The sequence below is a fragment of the Manis pentadactyla genome, chromosome 2 (genome assembly GCF_030020395.1).
Source record: "Manis pentadactyla isolate mManPen7 chromosome 2, mManPen7.hap1, whole genome shotgun sequence".
NCBI lineage: Eukaryota > Metazoa > Chordata > Mammalia > Pholidota > Manidae > Manis > Manis pentadactyla.
This window is the reverse complement of record NC_080020.1, coordinates 78,518,952-78,543,978: the sequence shown is the minus strand read 5'-3', so window position 1 is coordinate 78,543,978 and position 25,027 is coordinate 78,518,952. Positions and strand designations below refer to the sequence as shown.

The window sequence follows — 25,027 nt, the reverse complement described above, 5'->3', positions numbered from 1 at the left end:
CAGGGTCACTGGTTTTATTTCAATTGCTGCCTGAACTGACTTGAAATGGTATGTATGCAAAAGAGCTCTTCAGGGAAGAGATGAGCCTAGATGCTCCTCACCGCACCCTGCAGAGCCCCGTCTCCATCTCCGGAGCAGCTGCCTGCCCAGCTGACCTCCAGGTTGCCGCTGGTCCTGCCAGCAGGAGTCCCCAGGGGACATTAGGACAGAAGGTACAAACTGGAACTCCAGTTTTTTAGAGGACCACACAATAAGTTTGGTTGGTCCCGATCTGCAGTTGTTTTCATGAAACCACATAGAAAAGCCTAGAAAATACCTGAATGTAGAAAGGGTAAGTATCACTCTGTAAAAATTTCAATTCAGTGTAAGCTAGGTCATAATGATAGCATAGATATTAACTGTAGTATGCCCAATACGTAGTGAACTGCTTGAATCTTAAGTGTACAGCTTGAGGAATTTTTACTCCTGTATACACCCAAAGCACCACCCCCAAATCAGGAAACTTTCCAGTCCCCAGAAGGCCCATTTATGTAACCCCATGCAAAGATAAAATATTTATTTTTGCTTTCAGTTGTATTTTTAAAAAGTGGGAACTCAGAAGGAGAGCCACTCTAGGTGGGAGGTCATTCCTGGGCTCCACCCCTGCCCCATCCTCCCCTGAGATGGGCTGGGCCCTGAGACTGAAGGGAAAGCAGTCACTGGTGATGTCCACGTGGACATAGAAGCTGGGTACGTGACTGTCATGAGAAGCCTAGGCAGCTCCCTGTGAAATGTCCGGGCTGCAGTCCAAAGTTCTGGAGGGTCATGGCTATTTGCAGTCAGCCTTTCCGGTTTGTGGTGGACGTCCCAAGGAGAGCTATTTTTAAGTAGGGATATGGACTGCAGGGCCTTCTTGTTGGTATATTAAGGTGCCATGGATAGAAAGTGAGGTGGTCTAGCAATCTATTTCAGATGGCCTGATCCAGAAGAGAAAAATGATATTATTGTCCCTGATTCCAGGTCTCAGACAACAAGTTGGCAGGAGAACCTCTGTTGCCTGGCTCAGAGCCTGATGAGCAGCTGGAAAGGGAGAGGTGGCTATTTTTCAGGGCTGGGGCTCCTAAGGGAAGGTAGAAGCAAATCTCCCGATAGATGTGGCAGTTTCCTGGGCTGGCCCTTCAGCCTGAGGCTGCTCCTGCAGGGCCAGGCAGCCAGTCAGCAGGCTGCAGGCCCAACAACCCTTGCAGAGCCCAGGGAGAGGCAGCCTTCAGGGCCAGACTTGGGAGAGGGAAATGTTTCAGAGAAAGGGCAGGTGCTAGAAAGAGCCCAGTGCCTGGGGAGAAGAGGAGTCCGCGGCTGGCCTTCAAGGGCACAACTTGGGGATCATGTGCGTCCTGAGGGATTGGCCACAGTGGGCCCCCAGCCCCGCCCAGGCCAGGAGCCTTTTCTGGGCCAGGCCCTGCCAGCTCCTGCTATACTTCTTGGCTGTGTTCGTGCAACAGGACACGGGACACTCCAGCTCCAAGGTCAGTGAGACCCTGAAACCCGGCGTTATTCCTCCAAAGAGGGGCATTGCCAGAGCCAGTGTGAGGGGCCTGGTGAGCAGTGGACCTGGGCCTGTGGGTGGGGACCATGTCTGGGACGCTTATCTCTGGCACTGCTCCTCCATGAGGAGCTCGTGGTAACTCTAAAGAAGCCCACAGAGTGTCTGCCCTTGACTGCAGCCTCCCCATTCTCCTGCTTACAGGCACAGGCCACCAGTCCCTGGGACAGCACCATGTGAGGTCCCCGAACCTGGTCAGCACTCTGCCTGCAGTGCTTGCTTCTGATAGCAAGTCAGGAATTGTTCTTGAAGGAAAAAAGTGGAAATACCATTGAATTTAGGACTTTAAACTTCAACTTTCTTTCCTTCATAATTTATAGGGACTAATTCATTGCTGGGAATAATACCAACAGAGGCACACGTCAGTGCTTTGGATAACTTAACTGAAAAATGAACATTTTGAGGCTCTCAAAAGGAGCTAATTACTAACTGGCCCAACAGCTGGACCCCATTTAAATTGGCTGATAGTACTGCTGGACGTTCATTTCTGAAATCCTCACCCAGTAATAATCACCTAACTGTTTATCTCCCACCGAACATAGAAATGCTGCAGAACTGGCCTAAGTAGGATCCCCCTGTAGCAAAGTTGTGTTCTTTGTTCGATCGCTTTGTTGGCTTGCAGGGAGTTTCTGAGAGACTTGCTTTGTGCCTTGAGTGGGTGACACCTCTGCCTTCAGACGCTCTGCTGGGAGTGCGGAGTGGCATTTGCCAGAACCAGCCGAAACCCTTGGGTTCTCCTTGGTGCTGCCCTTTAGACCTTTCTGAGAGCATTGCTCTAGCTCTGCAACCCCCAAAGGGTCAGCTGGAATGTGAAGTGGCCGTCGGTGCCCTCCTGACGAGGCTACGCTAGTCCAGCTGGTGTGCGGCGCCCAGGAGTGCCCGCTCCCGTCCACAGCTCCCATACTTCCTGTTTCTGCACTAGTACCCTTGGTCTGTCCCTCTGTTGCTCATGGAGGGGAACATGACCACCACCGACCCTGGCAAGGGGCCTTCCTGACCCAGAACGCTCTTAGAAGGCATGTGGGCATTACTAGCTGTGTGAGCACGCTCCATGTCTTGCTCTGCATTTTCAAGCACCTTTTCCCAAAACCCCCGCCTTTAGAGTTCCCCCTTCCGCGGGTTAAGGCACCATCCCAGCGAAGCGCACTAGTCCCACCTGCACCCAGGGGCTCTCCCAGCAGCGTGGTTGAATCATATCCTTAGAGAACGGGCCATAGGCTGGGTCAGTTTTCTGAAAGGGAAACTTTAGGAAAGCATGGATTGGAGGGTGGGACAAGAAATGGGGAGTCATGGGTGTTCAGAGGCAGGAGGAGGATTGGTTCTGAGGCAAATTTTGCCCCTGGGTCTCCATCACTGCTGCAGCTCAGAGAAGGAGCCATTTGTCTTCCCAGTATTCTGGGCCATTTGTCTGCCCACTGAGCCTGGACTGCCCCACGGAGCCAGTCCTGAAGGTGACTGTTAGAGGTCATGCCCACCACTGCCTGGGAAGCCTAAGGACCCTCCCTTAGGCAGGAAAGGAGGCACCCACTCCTTTGCAGCATTTCAAATACCAACTGGATCCTAACTTCCTATTTTCTTGAAAATAATTTGCCCTTGAGAGATGAGACTGGTAGTGGTTTTATGACTTCATTACCAGGAGGCCCAGGAAAGGCTTCTAATTTACAGGGAAGGACTGCAAACATCTCCTGCTTATGACTTTCTACCTGCTGAATAGAACAAAGATGCCCAAGGGGGCAGTATTCCAGTGGTGGTGAAGTAACTGGACCCTTTGCCCTTTTAGAACTGGGAAGGGCCAGTGGTTTTCTGCTGGCCTAGCAGGCTGACATCACAGGAGTTTGTTCAGAGTGCTCTGTGGAGCTGGTCCAACCCCAAGGATGTCCTCCGTTTTGGGGTTGCCTTCTCTGGATGGAAAGCCGACACATAGTCCTCCACTGCCCTCCACCCCAAGGAGCTCAAATACATGGATGCTGTGTACAGCTGGCCCAGAAATAACTCTGAGTCAGCAGAGAGGCCCCCATGGCATCTCCATCCAGGATATTCAGGATGACCAGGAGGCAGCGACAGAACCCGAGGCCTCCACATCCCAGGAAGGGGCAGGACCAGGCAAAATCCTCAGAATGGGACCCAGCTTCCTAGGGTGCCTGCCGGGGACAGACACATATATAGCTCTTGGGCTCTCTGACAAAACAGCTTAATGTGTTGGTTATTTTTTAATGGAGACAGCAAGTGTAGGAATAAACACAATATCACTGCCTTTGGTCTTGCACCCCAGATAGAAATATCCCTGGCTTGAAGCCTAGGAATCCTGTGGATTTTAGCTCTGATGCTGTAAATAATACTTTTCAAATCAGGAGTCATGGGAGTGTTCCAGGCTAGAGAAACTGAGGCAAACAGCTTCTACAGGATGAAGGCTGGGGACAACCTGCTTCCATACCCCTGCAATCCCTACTTCTAAGGGAAGAAGGGTGGAGAGAGGAGGGAAGGAAAGACAAGCCTGTGCCCTATCTCTTCAAAAAAAGGCAGGCTGGCCCAGTGTTCCCAGCGTGGCTGGCAGGCATGTTGGGCACCTGACCTTGGAGTAGAGGGAGCAGAGGTACTCCTGGCATCAGGCTACTTCAGCAGAAGACAGAGAAGAAGGAAAGAGAACAGGCTTAGAATATTCTGGGACTCCAGAAGAGTCACATGCTCTGAGTGATTTTCCTGTGCCCAGGAGCTGCTGTGGTAAATGTATTTCTATGGTCTTGCAGGTCTGTTGGAGTGGAGTAATCTGGGGCACTCCTAGGTCTTAAATCACAGGTGGTTTCCCTCCAATTGCTGGTCAGTGCAGGGCTGCCTGTGAGGTACTGTGGTCTGCAAGGAGCCTGAATCCAGGGCCAAAAACACACCTGGGCTCAAATCCCAGCTTTATCATCATGCTGGCCCTGAGACGTGGAGCAGGTCAATTGCTCTTTCTTAAGACTCAGTGTCCCCATCTGCAAAATAATGCCTGCTTGGCAGGATTGTTGCAAAGACTAAAACCGGAGTCTATAAGGATTCTTGTACAGTTCATGGCTTACGGTAGGAGCTCAATAAATGTTAGTTTAAAAAAGAGGACAGTAAGGTTTGACTGGGCATGCAAAGATGGAAAGGAAATTTCAGGTGGAAAGGCCCAAGCAAAGAGTCAGAGGTGGGTGAGGCCTGTCTGGTAAAGCCAGCCGGTAAGGGGTTGTCATGGGACATGAGCCCCTCTGAGATGGGCCTGGAAGAACTTGGGAGCCCATCTGGTGAAATCCACTTTGTGATCCCTGATGTTAGTTTTCAGAAGATGATGATTGGGTCTGAAAGCACGTGATGGGCTCCTTCTGGAATATAATTTTGTCTTCAGAGAGATTACAAATACAACATGTAAATGAAATACTTTAAATACTAAAAATGTAAGCTAAACTTGACAAACAGTCAGACAGGAGGCAGACTAGTGCCAGCTGGATAATCAGGGTGGGCTTTGGGGACTGAATGATCACTGTCCCACCGCCTCAAGGTCTTTAGCAGGAGTGATGCACAGTTATTCAATGCCCATCGCAACCTGTCACTGACCTCACAACACCCAGGAAGTGGTCTCATTGGGCTCCTTATACAGAGGGACTCCTGGGCTCAGGAATTGCCTGTGAAGCTCTTTTGCAATACATGTGATGGCCCCATTCTTGCAAAAACTCATTCAAAATATGGAGCCTAGAAATCTGGATTTTTCAACACACTTCACAGCTGATTTTTTACTTTTTTTTATCATGAAGTAACATATGCTTATTTGTACAAGTAACACAGTACAGGAAAAAATAATCTGTCTCCTCCAAGTCCACTGCTCTGAAGTAACCCTTTTTTTTTCATTCCACCTCCCTGAGGTAACCCTTTTAGTAGTTTGATGAATAACCTTCAACACTTTTTTTTATGTTCACACAAATATATGCAAATACACAAACACATACATACATACATACATACATCATCGTTACAGAATTGGGACCACTCATACTCATTACTATGCAAGTTTTTTTTTCCTTTTAACCTAAGAATATGGCATAGATGTTCATTTAGGAAAGTGAAGGCAGTTTTAGCTGATTTCTTTTACAGCTGCAGAATATGCCATTGTCTGGATGTGCCACACTTAATAGAGCACTCCTCCCTCTGATGAACAGGTTATTCACAGCTTTTTTTTAACTATTACAAAGAGCTTCCATAATCATCCTTGTGCCTCTCTCCTCATATACTGATGGCTTTATTTCTGCAGAATGGGTTTCCAAAGTGTGATGCTAGGCCAGTTGCTGCACACTAAATGTTTCCTGGTTCACACCCAAAATGTGATGCTCTGTAGCATCTCAGAGCAGTAGGGGTGATTCTGGGAGCCAGGGAGTGGGAAGGGCCAGGCAGAGCTGCACCCATCCCACCTCCTGCCCCCTTAATTCTCCTCAGTGCTACTCAGCAGGAGCCTTTCAGGACCAAAAGTAGGCTGCACCTTGCCCTGTAGCCGGCCTTTATTTAACCATCTCCTCAGGAGCAGAATTCCTGACTTGGAGCATCTACATGTAACTTGTCCTGCAGAAAGGCTCCTGCTCCTCAGCCCTGCATGTCCTGGGCAGGCAGCCAACCTGAGAAGGGCCTGTGGACAAGGCCTAGGGAGAGAATACATTGTGGCTGAAGGAAGGGAGAGCACTTGGGAGCAAGCTGCAGGTGCAGAAGGGTTGCAATCTGGAGGGCAGAATCGGTTCTGGCCTATTAGGGATGCACATCCCTGGAGGAGCAGGAGGCCCTGCTTGGCCCAGTGGCACACTCAGGACCAGAGGGCACCTGTGTCCTCAGGGGAGGGGCAGCACAAGCAAAAGGCTCCATCTTGGCCCAGCAGATGCAGGAAAGCACTAGGAGGCAGCTGGCTCAGGAAGTGGCCTGAGTAAGGGGCAGAACAGAGGGGTTCCAGAGGAGAGCACCCCTGGGAAGACCCTTATGTGGCTCCAGGAAGGCTCTACAATTGCTCCCTGGGGCCTATCTGAGTCTCTGGGGGTGCTTTCAATGTGCTCAGCTGGTGACTCCATCTGTCAGAGGTGCGAAGGAGCCGTTAGACCCCATTCCTTGGACAAAGCTGAGTTCCCTGCTGCTGGGCTGTTTGCTATGTTGAAGGGAGAATGTTCCCAGACACTGTGGGCTGCACCTAGAGGTGAGTTCACCAGAGCAGTGCAAAGTGACAGTAACAGCCAATACACACTCAGCCCTTGAGGAGTGCCAGGCATGTTCTGCAGACTTCATGTGAATTATCTCTTTAGTCCTCAGAATTATTATTTTCATTTTACACTGAAGAATACTAGGACTTGGTAAGCAAAAGAACTTTCTCAAGGCCAAGAGGATTTTACATGGCAGAACTGGATTCAAACCCAAGTTTCCTGGCTTCAGAGCCTCTGATCATGACATGACACCTGTGTCTGTTTGTGGTTATAATCTCCCTGTCCCTGCTGGTGCCCAAGTAGGGCCTGGGGAGCAGCTGGGAAGGCTGCCATGAGGGGATTTAGAAACAGGGTGGGTAGTTGAACAATCACTGTCCTTTCCAGTTCAGGCACCTCTTGAGAGGGAACTCTCTTACAAGCCCCCAAGCGTATTAGAAGATATAGTTTCCTGAATACTTCACATGTACGTACCTCCAATTCACCAGGATCAACCTGTCCTAGCATGTAACCCAAATCCAACCAGGCTTCCCAGGCATGGGGAATCCTCAGGTCAGAAACCTGGGAGTCTGCCAAGACTCCTTTTTGACTCTCATGCCACACCTGACTGGTCACAAAGGCCCCTGAGCCCCTCTGCTAGCTCTCTTAGAAATGTGTCCATCCACCTCTGTGCAGCTTTGCCCCTTGTCATGGCTCCGTTTGGAAAATCTCCTGCTTGGCTTATTTGAGGACACGAGGACCTGGTTTCCAGCCTCGAGATCCCTTTCCCTACCTCACCATTTTAGTAACATTAGCCACAAGAACTTTCAACATTTATTGCCTGCTCCTTACATGTCAGGGTTTGTGCTAAGGACTCATTTAATCCTCACAAAATCTTTATGGGTAGGTCCCATCATTGGCCCTATTGTATAGGTGAGGAAACTGAATGGCACTGCTCAAATTGTCTGTAGCAAAAGCTGTTATTAATTACTACTCCCTAACAGACCAATACAGCCATATAAAAAATAAAAAAAACAAAGACATACAAAATACCAGCTTAAATTGTTTTTCATGAAATTACTCTATGGAAGTTCTATAAATGTTCTAAAGGCTTACTGAATTTCTGTGTTTATCTCACCATGAACTAGTAACACCCACAGACCACACCCCAACAAATCTAGTAAAATTACTTCCCTGCTAAAAATCCTGTTGTCACTTTTCACCACCTCCAGGGTCAAGTGCCAAGTCTCACAAAGGTTTTCTTCTTGCTTTGACTGCAGTGCCCTCTGGATGTGGGCCTGCCTAGCTCTGCGGCCTCTGCTGCTGCCTTTCACTTCCCTGGCTGCCCCGCCACCCCTGGGGCTCCCTGCCACTGTGCAGTGTTTTCCATCTGGAACATCCCCCCATCCAACTGGCAAGTGACACCCCCAAAAGCTTTCCACCCGCTCCAGAAAGACCTCCCCTGGTTCACCAGGCAGATTTGGTTCTTCTTGTCTAATTCTCTTCATCCTTGTCACTTTGATTACAATGATATGTTTTTACAATGATCAGTCTGCCTCACCGGACTGTGAGCTTGTGGAGGGCAGCCCCAATATCTGACACAAGACTGATTCTCACTTTAATGTAACTCTTCATGTTTCAGGGGAATTACCATCTGTAGATTCCCTCCAGAGCCAGCTTTGGATTAGTGACTATGCTTAGGATGCTGTGTCTCCGTCTTGAAGATTCGAGACCTAGGCACAGAAAGGCAGGCATATTTAGCCTCTCTTCCTCTCTTCCTTTTTGCAGCATTCAAAGGTAGATTAAGTCTGGTGTGGGCAGAGAGCAATGGCCATTGTGCCACCTTGAAGATGCCTGGAAAGCAGCTGGCCAGAGACAGGCAATGCACGGGGCATCCTGTCATCTGTTTATGTGTGTGTGTGTGTGTGGTATCCAGTCAATGTTTCTGCTCTAATTCTTTGCAGTTTGTGACCTGGTACTAGTCCCAGGGCAGGTGGAAGCAAGCAATACCTCAGTCTGATTAAGACCAGACCAGCTTCCTTGAACAGTGTAACTGAATGGTCTGGACCCAGAGCAGGCTGTGCCCTCCACAGGGCTCCCAGGGGTTCTGGTTCCCCTTATAGAACACTTATCATGTGACTTGTAGATGCCCAGGAGTTGCCCAGGTTAATAGAATGGACTATGAAAACAGACTGCTGGCTTTGAATCCCCTCACTGCCACTCACAAACTGTGGTTTTGAGCAAGTTATTTTACCTTTCTTCATCTCAATTTGCTCATCTGTAAAATGGGGATAATACAAACATCAGCCTCATGGATCTGTTGTGAGACTTAATGGCATGAAGGGAATTTAAAAAATTTAAAAGCTTTGCACAAGATCTTTGTTTATTGAGCTTTGTTACATTTCTTCTTTGACTCCCATTCCTTCCGGTGTGCTTGGTGATCATTGACAGGAGCCTCAGATTTCTTTATGCTCCAAACTTTTGTCTCAGTAGTTTCACAATACATACTGATTTATAAAACCACCATGTTTGGAAACCAGCAAAGCCAATTACTGACTGTATTGGTGGACACAGATTACTCTTTCCAGCTTGACTTGTTTATGCCACATGTTACCATCTGGTCAAATAAAAAATCAAGCCTCTTGTAAGCAGTGATTCTAGCTGCTTCTAGTGCTTATGTAATATTTGGGGTCTCCAGGGTAACAGGGAAATCTGTAAGTCAAAATAATGTCTGCCTGTGCAGCTTTTTAAGACTAACTCTTAACATGCAATAGAGACTGTGTTTAGTCATGAGGAAAAGTAATTTCATTGTAAGTCTGGCTCTAGGTCTTTGGGGAGCATGGCACAGCGGTTCCCTGGATCAGTAGCCAGTTCAATGAGACTTTTGCTTCAATCTCACACCCAAGTTTATTAATTGGGGCCTCACTAGTGAAATTCAATGTCTCTGTATTTGTGAGATTCAATGTCCACTATCTTGGAGAGAGGAAAACAGAGAGTCAAGGAAACAAGAATTCTTCACTTCACCAAAACTTTGTGTCTGTCAATTCTCTACAAGTCATTGAAGCAGGAACACTAAAGAATTTCAACTCCAGGATTGTTTGGCTCACTACGAAGTTTCCACAGGATCAGTGGCATCAATTGTACATCACTGCCCAGATGCCAGTGCAATGTTGGAACTCTTAGATGTAAATTAATATTCTTGTTTCCAGAAGCTAAAATATGGATATGATGACATTTCAGACATTAATATTTTGAGTCAGACACCCATCCACAGATTACCTTCACAGGGAGGAAGATCTTTGAAGACCACCAGTTGTCAGTTGGCTGCACATTTCTGTTACCAAGACATGCCAATAAGAGACAAGGGGTTTGGGCAAGGAAAGTGACTTTGTTCAGAAAACCAGCAGACCGAGAAGATGATGGACTAACAGCCTAAAGCACCATCTTAACTCAGGGTTGATTGCTAGCTTCTTCTATATAAGGGAAGGGGGGAACAGGAGGCAGATGAGGTCAGAAGGTGACAATCGACCTTAGACATCAGACGTCAACAAGGGTCTGGGGAGGGTTGTGAAACTTCTTGTCCTTGGTTAAGTTGACATGGGTCTGGCCATGATGTTCCTCTAATTCCTTGACAATCCAGTCATCATTTCTGTATATACTTCTTTATCACCTCCAGGGAGGTGAGTTTTGGGTAAGGGCCTGGTTGCATAAATCTTAAGTCATGAGCAAAATTCCTTTTGATTATTAACAAGTCTACATTTAGGGCTGAACAGAAGCTTTTTGTCTGAAATATGTTTTTCCATCCCTTGACTTTTAGTCTGTACATGTCTTTGGGTTTGAGGTGAGTTTCTTGTAAGCAGCATATAGATGGGTCTTGCTTTTTTATCCATTCTATTACTCTGTGTCTTTTGATTGGTGCATTCAGCCCATTAACATTTAGGGTGACTATTGAAAGATATGTACTTATTGCCATTGCAGGCTTTAAATTCGTGGACCAAAGGTTCAAGGTTAGCCTCTTTAGTATCTTACTGCCTAACTTAGCTCGCTTATTGAGCTGTTATATAAACTGTCTGGAGATTCTTTTCTTCTCTCCCTTCTTATTCCTCCTCCTCCATTCTTCATATGTTGGGTGTTTTGTTCTGTGCTCTTTCTAGGAGTGCTCCCATCTAGAGCAGTCCCTGTAAGATGTCCTGTAGAGGTGGTTTGTGGGAAGCAAATTCCCTCAGCTTTTGCTTGTCTGGGAATTGTTTAATCCTGCCATCATATTTAAATGATAGTCGTGCTGGATACAGTATCCTTGGTTCAAGGCCCTTCTGTTTCATTGCATTAAATATATCATGCCATTCTCTTCTGGCCCGTAGGGTTTCTGTTGAGAAGTCTGATGTTAGCCTGATGGGTTTTCCTTTATAGGTGACCTTTTTCTCTCTAGCTGCCTTTAAAACTCTTCCCTTGTCCTTGATCTTTGCCATTTTAATTATTATGTGTCTCAGTGTTGTCCTCCTTGGATCCTTTCTGTTGGGGGTTCTGTGTATTTCCGTGGTCTGTTCGATTATTTCCTCCCCCAGTTTGGGGAAGTTTTCAGCAATTATTTCTTCCAAGATACTTTCCATCCCTTTTCCTCTCTCTTCTTCTTCTGGAACCCCTATGATATGGATATTGTTCCTTTTGGATTGGTCACACAGTTCTCTTAATATTGTTTCATTCCTGTAGATCCTTTTATCTCTCTCTATGTCAGCTTCTATGCATTCCTGTTCTCTGGTTTCAATTCCATCAATGGCCTCTTGCATCTTATCCATTCTGCTTATAAATCCTTCCAGAGTTTGTTTCATTTCTGTGATCTCCTTTCTGGCATCTGTGATCTCCCTCCGGACTTCATCCCATTTCTCTTGCATATTTCTCTGCATCTCTGTCAGCATGTTTATGATTTTTATTTTGAATTCTTTGTCAGGAAGACTGGTTAGGTCTGTCTCCTTCTCTGGTGTCTCTGTGATCTTGGTTTGCCTGTAATTTTGTCTTTTCATGGTGATAGGAATAGTTTGCAGAGCTGGGACGAGTGACGGCTGGAAGAACTTCCCTTCTTGTTGGTTTGTGGCCCTCTTGTCCTGGGAGAACAGCGACCTCTAGTGGCTTTTGCTGGGCAGCTGTGCACAGACAGGGCTTCTGCTTCCTGCCCGGCTGCTATGGAGTTTATCTCCGCTGTTGCTGTGGGCGTGGCCTGGCTCGGGCCTCTGCTCCAAAGTGGTGGAGTCGAGTTGGAGGGGGAACGGCCGGGAGGCTATTTATTTCTGTAAGGGTCCTCCCTGCTCCCTGCAGACCAGGGGATTAGGGTGCCCAGAGATCCCCAGATTCCCTACCTCTGGACTAAGTATCCTGCCCAGCCTCTTTAAGACTTCCAAAAAGCACCCACCAAAACAAAACAACAACCACAAAAATAAAAATAAAAAAATAAAAAAATAAAAAATGGCCGCTCGTTTTTCTTTATTCTTCGGCACCAGCCTCAGGCACCCGCTCACTGGTCTTGCTGCCCTGTTTCCCTAGTATTGGGGTCCTTGTCCCTTTAAGACTTCCAAAACGCGCTCACCTCAACAAAACAACAACAACAACAACAAAAAATGGCCGCTCACTTTTCTTATGTCCTCCAGTGCCAGGCCTCCGGTACCTGCTCACCGGTCCTGCTGCCCTGTTTCCCTAGTATCCAGGGCCCCCTGGGCATGCACTGTGTCTGCCCTCTGGCCCGGATGGCTGGGGCTGGGTGTTCGGCAGTCCTGGGCTCCGTCTCCCTCCCGCTCTGCCTATTCTTCTCCCGCCGGGAGCTGGGGGGAGGGGCGCTCAGGTCCCACCGGGCTGGGGCTTGTATCTTACCCCCTTCGCGAGGCGCTGTGTTCTCGCAGGTGTGGATGTGGTCTGGATGTTGTCCTGTGTCCTCTGGTCTCTGTTCTAGGAAGAGTTGTCTTTGCTATATTTTCATAGATATATGTGGTTTTGGGAGGAGATTTCCACTGCTCTACTCATGCCGCCATCTTGGCTCCTCCCTGAACAGAAGCTTTTTGACTCAAACATTAAGGCAGCAAAGGAGACAGATACAATATGAAGGCAGAGATGCCACTTCTCACTTGGTTACATTTCTTCTTTGACTCCCATTCCTCTCGGTGTGCTTGGTGATCTTTGACTCAGAGTTTGTTGCTTGATCTTATTCAGTAGGAAACCAGGACCTACACTGCATATGCTTTCCTCAGAGAGAATGTGAGTCTGCTTCTGCTGGGAGCCAGGGGCTGGGGGTCTACTGACCTTGGGCCATGTGGTAGCCCCTCTCAAGGGTCCTAGCTCAACAGGGAATCACCAGCTCAGCTCCCCACCTCACTGCTGGTATCCTGGTCTTAGTGCTCGGATGCACAGCCTCCACAAGATTACCTAAACCTACTGGCTGGTTACTCTTGAGCCCTGACACCAGCTCATTTGGGGTGAGTGGAGTAGGAGGGTGGTCCTTGGCACTTTGTCTGCCTCTGACAAGCCCAACAGTCCATCCTATTCAGGATTTAGTTGTTGTGCAGTGACAGGGTCCATAAAGGCACCTCATTTGTCAAACAGCCAGAAGTAGAAATCCTGTTTTTGTTAATTTTTCCTATACCATATTGCTGGAGAAAATGTCAGGGATTTCACACAGTTTAACATTCACAATATCTAAAAGCACCCAGATATTCCCAAGCAGTGTGTAGGTGGGGGGGCGGGAGGAAGAAAGAGAAAAACAAAACAAACCAAAAGAGGGGTTGTGGTCCCCATAATTCTTTCTCTTGCCTGTTTGATCTCCACGCTGTGGTTCAGGGCCATCCTGTGAGCCTGTCTAATCCAGTTCCTCTGTTTCCCAGACATTCATCTGGAGGAAGGATGGCCAGTACCTTCTCTAAGTTGCTAACTGGCCGCAATGCTTCTCTGTTCTTGGCCACCTTGGGCACGAGTGCCCTGACCACCGGCTACCTGCTCAATCGTCAAAACGTGTGTGCTGAAGCCCGGGAGCAGCACAGGCTATTCCCTGCGAGGTACGTCTCCTCGGCTCTGCAGGAACTCCAAACACCAGCCAGAAATACACTTTCTTCTACTGTCAACAAGAGTCCTTCTTTCTGCCTGTGAGGGTGACTAAGTCATGTTGCTAATCATTTCGGAGACTCATTAAGCACAGTGACTTGTGGCAGATACAAGGAAGGGTCCTGCCATCATTCCTCCTTGTTGTCCAGTTGAATAGTCACACTAGTAACAGTTAACACCTGCTGAACACTTTTATGTGTGCTCAGCACTATATGGAGCATTAATTTTTTTCGCCTTAGCATCCCTTTGTGATGAAATGGAGGTTTAGGAAAATTTAGTGCTCAGGGTCACCCAGCTAGTACAGTTGAACGCAAATCCAGGGACGCTGATTCCAGACCCAAGCCTCATTTGCCGCTGTCCTCCTGGAAAATGAGGCTGTGGTGCTGATTTTTAGTACAGCCTTAAAGCACATTGCAGCTGGAAGGTGGAGGCGTGGCATGGAGATGGACACGTCTTCTCAGCCTTGGCGCCTTGCCAGGACTGAGATGTCACACCCTGCAGAGTGGAGAGCAGTGCTGACTGTAGGACTCCATGTAGGCAGCTGTGGAGGACAGAGATGAGGAGAACCTGGGGGTTTCTCAGAGACGTTTATGGGCTCTTGCAGGGATCTGGGTCTCTGAAGGAATTACCGGGGCCCACCATGTACCTCAGAAACTCCTGAGGTAAGATTACCTGTATTTGAGCCCGTGGTGGTCCTGAATCTCCTCTCCTTCAACCAATATATATCCAAGGGTAAGACAGCACCGCCTTTCATTTCTATGTGTTATTCCAAAAGATACTTACTGAATGTTTGTTTCAACGGCCAGGCACTGTTCTCAACAAAGCAGATGCACTCCCTGCTCTCATGGAGCTTGTGTCATGCGTGCAGGACAGATGAACAGCTAATTTCTACCTGCAGGGTTTCTAGCCTCTCCACTGTAGACCTAAGGGACCAAAGTGTGGCCGTGTATTTTACCAAAACTTCTGGGTTAAAAAAAAGTCTGCATATTATTTCAGTTTATTTCCTAATTGTTTTTACTTTATTTCCTCTCTGCATGAACATAAACCACCGTCTGCGGGCTCTCGGAGCCAGCATCATGGAATCTTTAGTCAGGGCCGGGTCTATTTCTCAGGCAGTTTTGGGGACTATTTGTAAAAGTCTGGCTTACTTAAGTCATGACTCCTAGCCAAGTGTCCCCAGGCCACAGGCTGAAAAGAGCTTGGTGGACGGATGGGCAGACACGAAGCCCTGGCCCAGGCCCCCTCTCTCGGGGCGGCCCTCTGAAAGCCCGTGTCCTCCACATGCAGTGCGGACTACCCCGATCTGCGCAAGCACAACAACTGCATGGCTGAGTGCCTCACCCCGGCAATTTACGCCAAGCTCCGCAACAAGGTGACGCCCCACGGCTACACCCTGGACCAGTGTATCCAGACTGGCGTGGACAACCCCGGTCACCCCTTCATAAAGACCGTGGGCATGGTAGCTGGTGATGAGGAGTCCTATGAGGTAAAACTGCTGCTGGCTTTGGAGTAAGGGGGGAAGATCTGAGTCCCAGCGCCCCTCTCATCTCTAATGGGCCAGCTCTCTGCCTTCTTGGGAAAGGCTCCCGCAAAAGGAAGCCAGCTTCAGCAGACATCTGGAATGCTTTCTGAAACGATGAGGTCTATAGCTTCGCAGGGACGAGGCTCCCTTGTCTTGGCTGCAGCTCTGGTATTTCTCCCTGTGGAGGAATGAGTTACGTGACAGAGCTCTCTGAGCTTGTCAAGGGGGTGAACTCGTGCAGAGAAAAGTAAAATCCCATAATTTATTTCATTAGTGATGTGCACTCACCAACAAGACATTAGGAGACAATGTGTTTATGGCTGGGCTTTATTGAAGGGGGAGAAGATTCCATGTGTCTTTAGTTTGGGAATTACTGATTACAGAGTCACTGTAGCCCACACTACTGAGTTCACCAAGTCTCTCAAAGAAATCCCACGACCTCAAAAGCACAGGCTGGTCCGCTGCTCATGGAACTTGGCCACCACGCAGCCCTCTCCACAAAGCAGCCTCGACATCATGACAAATGCCTCCGGCCCTCCTCCCTTAGGTCCTCTCTCTTTGCGTCCGTCTATTGCAGGGAGCTGAAGGCAGTTTCTTGGGAAAGCAGCTGTTGAGAGGAGAGCGGCAGGTCATCCTGAATAAGCCAGACTGCTAGCTCATTTATGTGCACAACTCTGAGCTCCCAGAGTCCCAGACTAGAGCCGGCTCCCTGCACCCAAACATGCTCCCACCCCACTTCCCACAGCTCCAAAAGGCTGCAGGTGCTCTTGTATGACTTCTCTCAGTTTTACTTAAAGGATATTCCTGAAGTTTTTGTTTTGCTTTGTATTTTAAATATATTTTACAGGAGATAGTTTTGGCTAGGGAGGATCCTCTGAGAGGTCCCAGCTTCGCTTTACCTGCTACTGGGCACTTTTTTTCTGGGGTAGCCAGTTATTTATTTTTATATATATTTCTGGTGAACAGAACAAATTCAAGAATTTATTATGTTGCTTAAACTCTGGAACCTGACATCCCTTTTGACCACAAAACTGCTTGGCCTCTGAGCTGGCAGCTTGTTTAATCCACAAAGGCAAGAACTTCTGTGGAAAACCCTCAAATTCTTAAACACAAGATTTTCTTACTCGTCTGATGGCCCTGAGTTTGGCAGAATCATGAGGGAGGAGGGAGGCAGGACACAGTCCTCAACCCTGCCCTCTCCCAGGGGCAAGGGGCCTCGAAGGGGTTTTCTCTGGTATTAGCCAGTGATGATGATGATGATGATGGCTGTTCATGTTATTATTAGTAATGAGCATCAGTCCACTCACATTCCCATTTCCTACATGGTAGTACTGGGAATTTCAGAAAAGGAGGGTAGCAGCTTTGGCCCTTCAGGTAAAAAGGGGCAAGAGAAAGGAACAGTGTTCTGTAGTAGATGAACCAGTTAAAGAGGAAACGAGAGCATCTTTTCTCCTGCAGGTGTTTGCTGACCTTTTTGACCCTGTCATCAAACTAAGGCACAATGGCTATGACCCCAGGGCGATGAAACACCCCACAGATCTGGATGCATCCAAGGTAGGCTCAGTCCCTTCTTGTACCTTTCTGTGAAGATGGCACTCCAGAGACCAAGGTGAGGAGCACCCGAGAGAAGGGTTACTCACCCTGGGTCACGTGCGCCTTGAAAGCAGTGTGATGGCCCTTGCACAGCATACTCCCTGGAGGGCCGAAGAAAAGGCCAGGAAGGTCGCAGAGTGTTTTCTGTCCTTGATCAGTACCACTAGGGTGGTCTTGGTCAATGAGAACTTCCTAAAGCAGTTCCTTTTTCATCCCAAAGCTAGTGGGGGTAAAAGACTCCACACAGCTCTGTGTAACCTAGCTGTCCCTTACTGAGGTCTAAGGCCCCTATCCCCGTAATTCCAAAATGTGTCCAGCATGTTGGAGGCGGGCAAACATGCACAGTGCCTGAGGGTCCCCTGCAGGAGGTACTGCAGGTCAGCGGGCTGGAACCCACTGTGGCAGGACTGGAGGGCTGTGGCTGGCTACGATGACCCCACTCTCTGCTTGGCAGGTCACCCAAGGTCAGTTTGACGAGCGCTACGTGCTGTCGTCTCGGGTGCGCACGGGCCGCAGTATCCGGGGGCTGAGTCTGCCACCCGCCTGCACCCGGGCAGAGCGGAGGGAGGTGGAGAATGTGGCCATCACTGCCCTGCAGGGCCTCAAGGGTGACCTGGCCGGCCGCTACTACAAGTTGTCTGAGATGACGGAGCAGGACCAGCAACAGCTGATCGACGTGAGTAGCCGTTCAACCACCCGGCGTTGCCTGATGAGCGCAGCACAGCCTTTCCCTGAGCTCAGGCCCCTGTTCTGGCCGGGAGTTTGCTGAGGTTACAGCCAGTTCAGTATAAGGAAGGAACATGAGGCGTTAAAACTTTAGGTCAAGCCATGGAAATCATCTCCTGCAGAGGGAACTCCAATACAGAGTTGGTTGGTTGGAGATCTGAGGGTAGGGGTGAATGGAGGATCCCCTTGCTTGTTGATAAATGCAAACAATTGGGTGTGGAAATCCTGTGTGTGACTGAAGGATGGCCTCCATTTTGCACCCAAAGAAAGTCCTGGGAGCTAGGAAAATCTGGAAAGGAAATTGTCCAGTTGGAAGGCCTGCCCCGACTCTAATTGGAGCCAGCCTCTGGGAATCCTGCTGCCTCCACAGGTCCTCCACAGCTTCGCTCTACCCCCAGGATAGACAAAACCCAAGTCCCTTACTTATTTTCCTCTTGGCACAACTAAAGCAGGATAGCAGTTTCAGAAGTAACTTTTAACTAAACTGCAAGGAAAAGCAGAAACAAGTATCTGTCCTTTCAGAAGACTCAATGCCACAAAATATGCTCCATTTTCAAACCAGACAGGTCAGCTCTATGGTCTCTGAGCCTCAGTCTCCTAGTGTCTGCAGCTGTCAGGCCAACCTCCACCTGCCCTGTACAGATCAAGCCCTCCTTCACATCAAATGGCCAATTCTGGTTTCCAGCTGAAGGGACACACTTTTTCCTGGGCAATGACAGTCCACAAGCCTGTCCTGGCTAAAATCTCTGACCCTTCCCACTTAAGCGATTGTAGAAGGACTTCTTGCTCCATATCGTCTTGAGCTCTTACCTCAGTGTAATCATATCTGAATATATGGTATCCATATTCATAATCTTACTGTGTACACACAGTAAGGAAAATGTCAGTCTCTTGGCACTGATTTTGAGTTTTATATCATAGTTAAAGGCCCAAGCTTGGAGGACTGAATCTAGGCTCTGCCACTTTTTAGCAATGTAATATTGGGTAGGTTGTCTCTCTCTCTCTCTCTGAATCTCAGTCTTAGTCATCTATAAAATAAAATTATTATACTTGCCTCATAGTGTTGTGGGAATTAAGGAAATAAATTAAAAGCACACAGAGCACATAGTGAGCATGAAATTGATGGTAGCTATTTTATTTATGGATCATTATTTTACATCTCAAATACTTTCCAATGAAAGGAATGATAATAATAAATGAACCGATGGTGGCCATGTAGAACAGACTTTCTCGCGATAGCGCCTGTCCGTTGCCGCCCGCTGTGCTACTGCAGACCTGTGGTGCTGGCGAGGTGCACAGACTCAATGGCAATTAAGCATTTCCATCCAGGCTAAGCTAGTGGTTTTTCAACCTTAGCTGTGTGCCAGAATCACCTGAAGAGCTTTTTAAAATCCCAATGTCCAGGCCACACCCCACAACAGTCAAGTCAGAATCTCTGGGGGGACGGGTACAGGGCATTAGTATCTTTTTTGAAAGCTCCCAGGTGATTCAAGGGGGCAGTCAGCCTGAGAACCACTGTTTGAGACCTTGGCCATTATTAGTTATTTGAAACTTGGCCACCTGGCACTTGCAGTCATTTCTGATCTCATGAGTGTCTTTTCTGCTTTGTCCCTTTTGGCTTGCAGGACCACTTTCTGTTTGATAAGCCAGTCTCCCCTTTACTAACATGTGCCGGGATGGCCCGTGACTGGCCAGATGCCAGGGGAATCTGGTATGGATGTAGCATTTCCACGTTTGCCACATGGGCAGAGGATTGCCTTCAGATAGCCTGCTTGTCCTAACCTCAGGTTGCTGTGACCTGCAGTTGACAGCATGCCTGGCTTGAACTAAATGAAGAAGACAGAGTACTTAGAAACTGTGTGTGTGTGTGTAATACCTAAATATTGTGATATTTCTAAGATGTGTAGGACTGTTTGCTGGTTGGCATGAATCGTGCATGAGGAAAAGAATATTGTATTTTAAAAGAAAAAAGTAGCTTCATATTATTTGACCTCACTATGACATTAAAACAAAAGAGCAGAAAAAGAAAAACAAATATTGAAGATTTAAGCAAAAACCTATAAGGAAGAATGGATATGGAGTACACATATTTTTTTCTTGGCCAACAGTCCTCAGTCCACTTTGATTCCTATACCTTGGTAGGTTATTCTGGCCACCCAAAGCAGCAGAGATAAATGTGTTCATGAGCAGCAGCTCAGTGGGGGTGGGTAGGCAAGATCTATACAGCAAACGAATGAAATCTTCTGCACCCCAAACACCTTGGGCTGCATTTGTTTTTTAAAGCAGCACACCATTGTGGTTGTATCAGGAGATAAAATGCTCTTGTTAATGGCAAAGCCAAAGGTTATCATAGTTGGATTACTGTCATCCTAGTCTGAAGAAAAAGGAGAGATTATATTCTTGTTGGACAAAAACATGACAGCTTTAAAAGTTGGAGTTGGTCGTCTTATTCATTCTGTCAAAGTAATGTTATTTTGTAGTACTTGTTCAGGCACAATTAAGAGATTAGGGCCGTCTAAGAAATGAGAAAGGTGAAATGAAGCAATCAAGCTACAGAGGTAATGGGAATTTTCATGTGTTGAAACAAATGTAATTAACACTCAACACCACATTTCTCTCTTCATTAGGCATAATTATGACAAGACATTTCTCATCTGGATTAATGAGGAAGACCACACCAGGGTAATCTCTATGGAAAAAGGAGGCAATATGAAACGAGTATTTGAGCGATTCTGTCGTGGACTAAAAGAAGTAAGATGTTAGCAGAAATTTCTGAATATTCATCAAAATAAAATCCCTTTCTTTTTCATTCTTGAGAGGAGACCCTATGGTGACTTCCTAGATGGGAACAATTTTCCTAGGGATCATGGCACTCTTTTGGGCTGGGACTTCTAGTGCATGCTTCCAAAAAAATGGGTGACTTTTTTTTTGTTAATAGCTAACTCCTATGCTTCTTGCCCCAATCCAAAATGGTTAGGGGAAGTCTGTGGATTATTAGTTATTTTCTAATTTCTTTTAACAAACTCTTAGCCATTCAAAGCAGAGCTAGTATACTATGGTCATAAGTAATCTGACCACAGCCTTACCTGCTGAGAATTTCTATATTCTCCTGCTATTCTAATGTGAAAAACAATAATACAAATTTTATTCTTTAGTGTGTGCTAGGTAGTGTTCAGTGCTTTATTTTACATGGTTCATCTAATTTAATTGGACCATTTTAATATTCTGACAAATGAGGCATTTTTCTATTAAAGAAGTACTATAAATCTACCTGTATTTCATTCATGGCAAACCTATAGTACATACGCTTTTCCCTGGTGTTTGGGACCTGCTAAGTGAAAGGATATCTGAGAACTTTGTCACTTGTTCACTGTTGTAGGTAGAACACTTAATCCAAGAACGCGGCTGGGAGTTCATGTGGAACGAGCGCCTAGGATACATTCTGACCTGCCCTTCGAACCTCGGCACAGGATTACGGGCTGGTGTCCACGTTAGGATCCCAAAGCTCAGCAAGGTAATGTTGTATAGCCAGCAGGCCTGCTGGGTTCTGCTGGTCACCACAGATGTGACTGCTTTGGGGAGGGAGGAAATGTCACTGCCCATTCCTGAATCCTTTCCTTTCTATATTTATTGTAGAAAATACTGACAAAGAGTTCAGTTTGCCTCCAAAGACACTTGTATCATTTAGGATGACAGGTTAAGGAGCTGTAAGAAAGGGATGAGCAAGAAGTTTGAATTCTCCCAGGCCGTTCTGCTCTGCTCCCTGGGGCTCCTCCCATCCCTTCCTCTCTCCTGGCGCCAAGGTTCTCACACTTGAGCCTGCATCAGATCACCTGGAGACTTGCAGAAACACAGATCTCTAGGCGACCTGCAGAATCTGAATTTTTAACAGGTTTCCAAGTGATGCTGACATTTCTGGTCAGGGCACTACACTTTGAGGACAACTGTCTCAGGGCACTGTCCTCTTTACCTGGTCACAGTCAGGCCCCACATTCCAGCTCACGATGGAGAGAGAGCATGCAGGTGTGTCCATGTAAGGATCTAAAGTCTAGGCCTGGCAGTGGCACACATCGTTTCTGCTCCATCTATTAGCAAGAACTTAGCCAGTGGTTACTTCCTCAGTTCCATCTGTGAACGAGGAGGAAAAAGGATTCTAGTGGGCAATGAACAGTTCCTGCGACAGGGCACCAAATGGACCAAATACTTTAAAATGATTTTAGATTTTTTTGCCAGAAAAGCACAAAAATTTTGTTATTCAAAATTCCAGTGCTTAAAAAATGATTTGACAGAATTTAACTTCATGATTTTATGACATCAGTGACAACTGTTATGTAGATGAATAATAAACTCACCAAAGCTGGCAGCCAGATGCCAAAAAGTGGTATAAAAGTTAGCAACAGCTCTGCTGCCTTCTAGCTGTGGGACTTTGGGCAAGTTAATTCCTCTGGCCTGTTTCCTCTTCTGTGAAGAGGGGGTGAAAGCAATGCCTACATCATGGTGTGGTCATAGGTTTAAAAGTTCCAGCATGGTGCCCTGGCACACAGGAAATACATGCTTTATATATTAACTGTTACTACTCCTCATCGCACTTTTTTCCTAAGAGAATATGCCAATGATGGTGAATCAGTTCTGCTTCTTGACAGCACGAAGTATTATCTCTTGTCCCAGGATCCACGCTTTTCTAAGATCCTGGAAAACCTAAGGCTCCAGAAGCGTGGCACAGGTGGCGTGGACACCGCAGCAGTGGCAGATGTCTATGACATTTCCAACATAGATCGAATTGGTCGATCAGAGGTAACGTCTCTCTTTTGAATGTGAATTAACAAAATCAGCCTAAGCAAAAGAGGTAATAGACAAGTAGCCTAAATAGCTTTACCTTATTCATAAGCTTTGAGACCTCTTTCCCCGTTGAGTCCTGACTCAAGCTGGCATTTCATTTCCTTCTGTAATACTATTCCTCCAGGGGAACTAACTGCATAAAGGTAAGCCCAACGTAAACTGAGGATGTATAGGCAAGTAAAGGAATTCACAGTGGGTTTGTGGTCACTGACTTGCCCAAGAGCTACTCCAGCCATTTTCAGCAGCAGGAGTTCTATTATGCTAAAAGACAGCAGTATTTTATCTGTTAAGTCAGAGATCATGATCTCTCACTGAGGGTGGTAAAATGGTGGAATTTTCTCTTGATTCTAAATTTCCTCTGGTGAAGGCCACATGCTATCACTACCACTTTGGTAGTTTTAGATACTTGATAGTTTCTAAAGTCTTATTTTAGGGCTAGAGATGGCAAATAAGCTATATGATTGATAAATGTGAGATTGTGCTCATAAAATAACCCTTAGGATTCTGTGAATACATGGGATGAATAGGATTCATAAACTATATGTAGACCTGGAGTGGTGCATGTGATGAAGCTTGAAGAGCACATGTAAGGAACATGCAGCTAAATCCCAAGCAAATACTCATCTCAGTAGGTCAAACCAGCTTTCTGGATGTGGGCACATTGAACATATTGGGCCATCATTAATTTAAAAGCCTCTTATTCCTCTAACACAAATCTTAATAACTCAGTGGCTAGTTACTAGATCTTTGGATCAATGATGCTTTCTTCTTCCTTGCCAGCATTTAAATATTTCATTGCCTATTGGCAGCTATAAATACATCTTCTGAAATTTACTGAATAATGTGTGGTGTAGGGAATAAATAAGATCTGGTGCCTAGCTCTGTCTGCTTCTAATATTAACTAGATTTTCATAACTGGAAAGCAAAGCAATCATTACTCAAAAAAATTTTTTTAAGTCCAAGTTAATAGATGATCATTGTAAAAGCTAGAAAAATGCCAAAAAGTATTAAAAAATAAAACTACCAGGAATTCCTGAGTTAAAGATGAGGAGCACTTATTTATGACCAAGTTTCCTACCAAAAGATTTATACCAAGATAGAGTCGAACCATCTCACCACACCCTTACCAACATAAGGGTGGGTCAGTTGGATAAGGAGAAAATATATATTTGATTAGAAGTGACAATGAACCCTCTCTTGGGGTACCAGTTTCCTTATTCATGAAAAGGGGCAGGGAGGGGACTGGACTCCATCATGCCTAAGGTGTGTTCAGCTGTAACACTCAAGGATCCCTTCTGTCCTTGCTGTTCATTCTTGAGTTATATCATGTACTTTCATGCTGTCTGGAATTAATGAATTGTTTACTATTTTAGTTTGGATCGCTTCAAGTAATTTGTTTTGGGTGGTAATCCCAGGAAAAATCCATAGGTAGATGTGCTCTAGTTTAAGAAAAACCAGTATCTATAAACCAAAGTTCTAACATTTTTTTAAGCAGTAATTTTTAAAAGTTTATCTTAATATAATTCACAGTTTCCTTTAAGTAGTAAACTTGTCTGGTACAGTGAAAACATGAGTTAATTGCCAACATTTAATTTTCAGCAACTTTTCCAAAAGCCTTGGATAATCAGTACTTGAATAGCTAAGTAGTAGATCAGAATTCAGATCTGGGCCAAAGAACAACACAAGAGTGTTGCCGTGTTGCTTTACTTTAGACCAACTGTTATTGTATAGCAGAAACTGAAGGGGAAAAAGTGTCTGAGATGCAAACTAATGGTTTTCATATATAAAAAGAGTAGTAACCCCATCTTAAGTAGTAACTCTATCTTAACTAAAGAAAGATTGAGAGAAACCCCGTGACATCTCTGCTCCCTGTGTCTGACAATGACCATCAGATACCACTCTTCCCACAACCCTTTAAGGAAATAACAAGACAGAAAAAATTGTTGTAAAAGCCATCTAACATGGCCAGTGTTCATTTCCCACTATTGTTCCTATTGATCAAGGTCATCTATGCAAATTAATCATTCATCTTTTTCACTATCAAAGGTTGAACTTGTTCAGATAGTCATAGATGGAGTCAATTACCTGGTGGATTGTGAAAAGAAGTTGGAGAGAGGCCAAGATATCAAGGTGCCACCGCCTCTGCCTCAGTTTAGCAGGAAGTGAACTTTCTCTTTCTCAATTTAAATAAGTTGTCTGCTGGGACGACAGACTAAAGAAATTTCTACTCTGAGAGTTTTTGTAGACTTGAAAAAATGTAAAATTGTAGGCCCTGCCTATCTTTACAATAAAACTCTCCTTAATATCTCTGGTTTGTTTCCCTGTTTTTTTTTAATGCTACTGAGAAGGGTAAACATATCAAATTACAAGTAGCAGAAGGCAAAAATATTTTAAGGTAATTATCAAACTAATATTTGTAAGACCAGTTACACACAAATCTAAAAGCCTTCCAATTATCCATATGCTACTATAGTCAACACTTGAACAAATCCCTATGGACACCATTGGAAAATGGGA

At 46.2% G+C, this 25,027-nt stretch overlaps 1 protein-coding gene across 3 annotated transcripts; it reads left to right on the top strand.

Moving 5' to 3' along the window:
* Nucleotides 1-1,219: 1,219 nt before the first annotated feature.
* CKMT2 (creatine kinase, mitochondrial 2) lies at nt 1,220-24,817 on the top strand. Of its 3 annotated transcripts, none has more exons than XM_036914187.2 (10): nt 1,220-1,505; nt 13,614-13,784; nt 15,118-15,316; nt 16,811-16,906; nt 17,400-17,621; nt 19,297-19,382; nt 20,299-20,422; nt 21,051-21,185; nt 22,340-22,465; nt 24,557-24,817. In XM_036914187.2, the coding sequence occupies exons 2-10, from the start codon at nt 13,633-13,635 to the stop codon at nt 24,674-24,676; spliced, it is 1,260 nt and encodes a 419-aa protein (XP_036770082.1). In that variant the 5' UTR covers nt 1,220-1,505; nt 13,614-13,632; the 3' UTR covers nt 24,677-24,817. The 3 variants fall into 3 exon arrangements, with proteins under 3 accessions (XP_036770082.1, XP_036770083.1, XP_057349864.1); XM_036914188.2 differs by lacking the exon at nt 1,220-1,505 and adding an exon at nt 1,557-1,577; XM_057493881.1 differs by lacking the exon at nt 1,220-1,505 and having other exon boundaries at nt 13,580-13,784.
* The last annotated feature ends 210 nt before the right edge of the window (nt 24,818-25,027 follow it).

Excerpts from the sequence above, each read along its gene's own strand:
- CKMT2 (XM_036914187.2), top strand. The coding sequence starts at position 13,633 with ATGGCCAGTACCTTCTCTAAGTTGCTAACTGGCCGCAATGCTTCTCTG. Across the intron at positions 15,317-16,810 it reads GTGATGAGGAGTCCTATGAG|GTGTTTGCTGACCTTTTTGA; the intron begins GTAAAACTGCTG and ends TTTCTCCTGCAG. Across the intron at positions 19,383-20,298 it reads CCAGATGCCAGGGGAATCTG|GCATAATTATGACAAGACAT; the intron begins GTATGGATGTAG and ends TCTCTTCATTAG.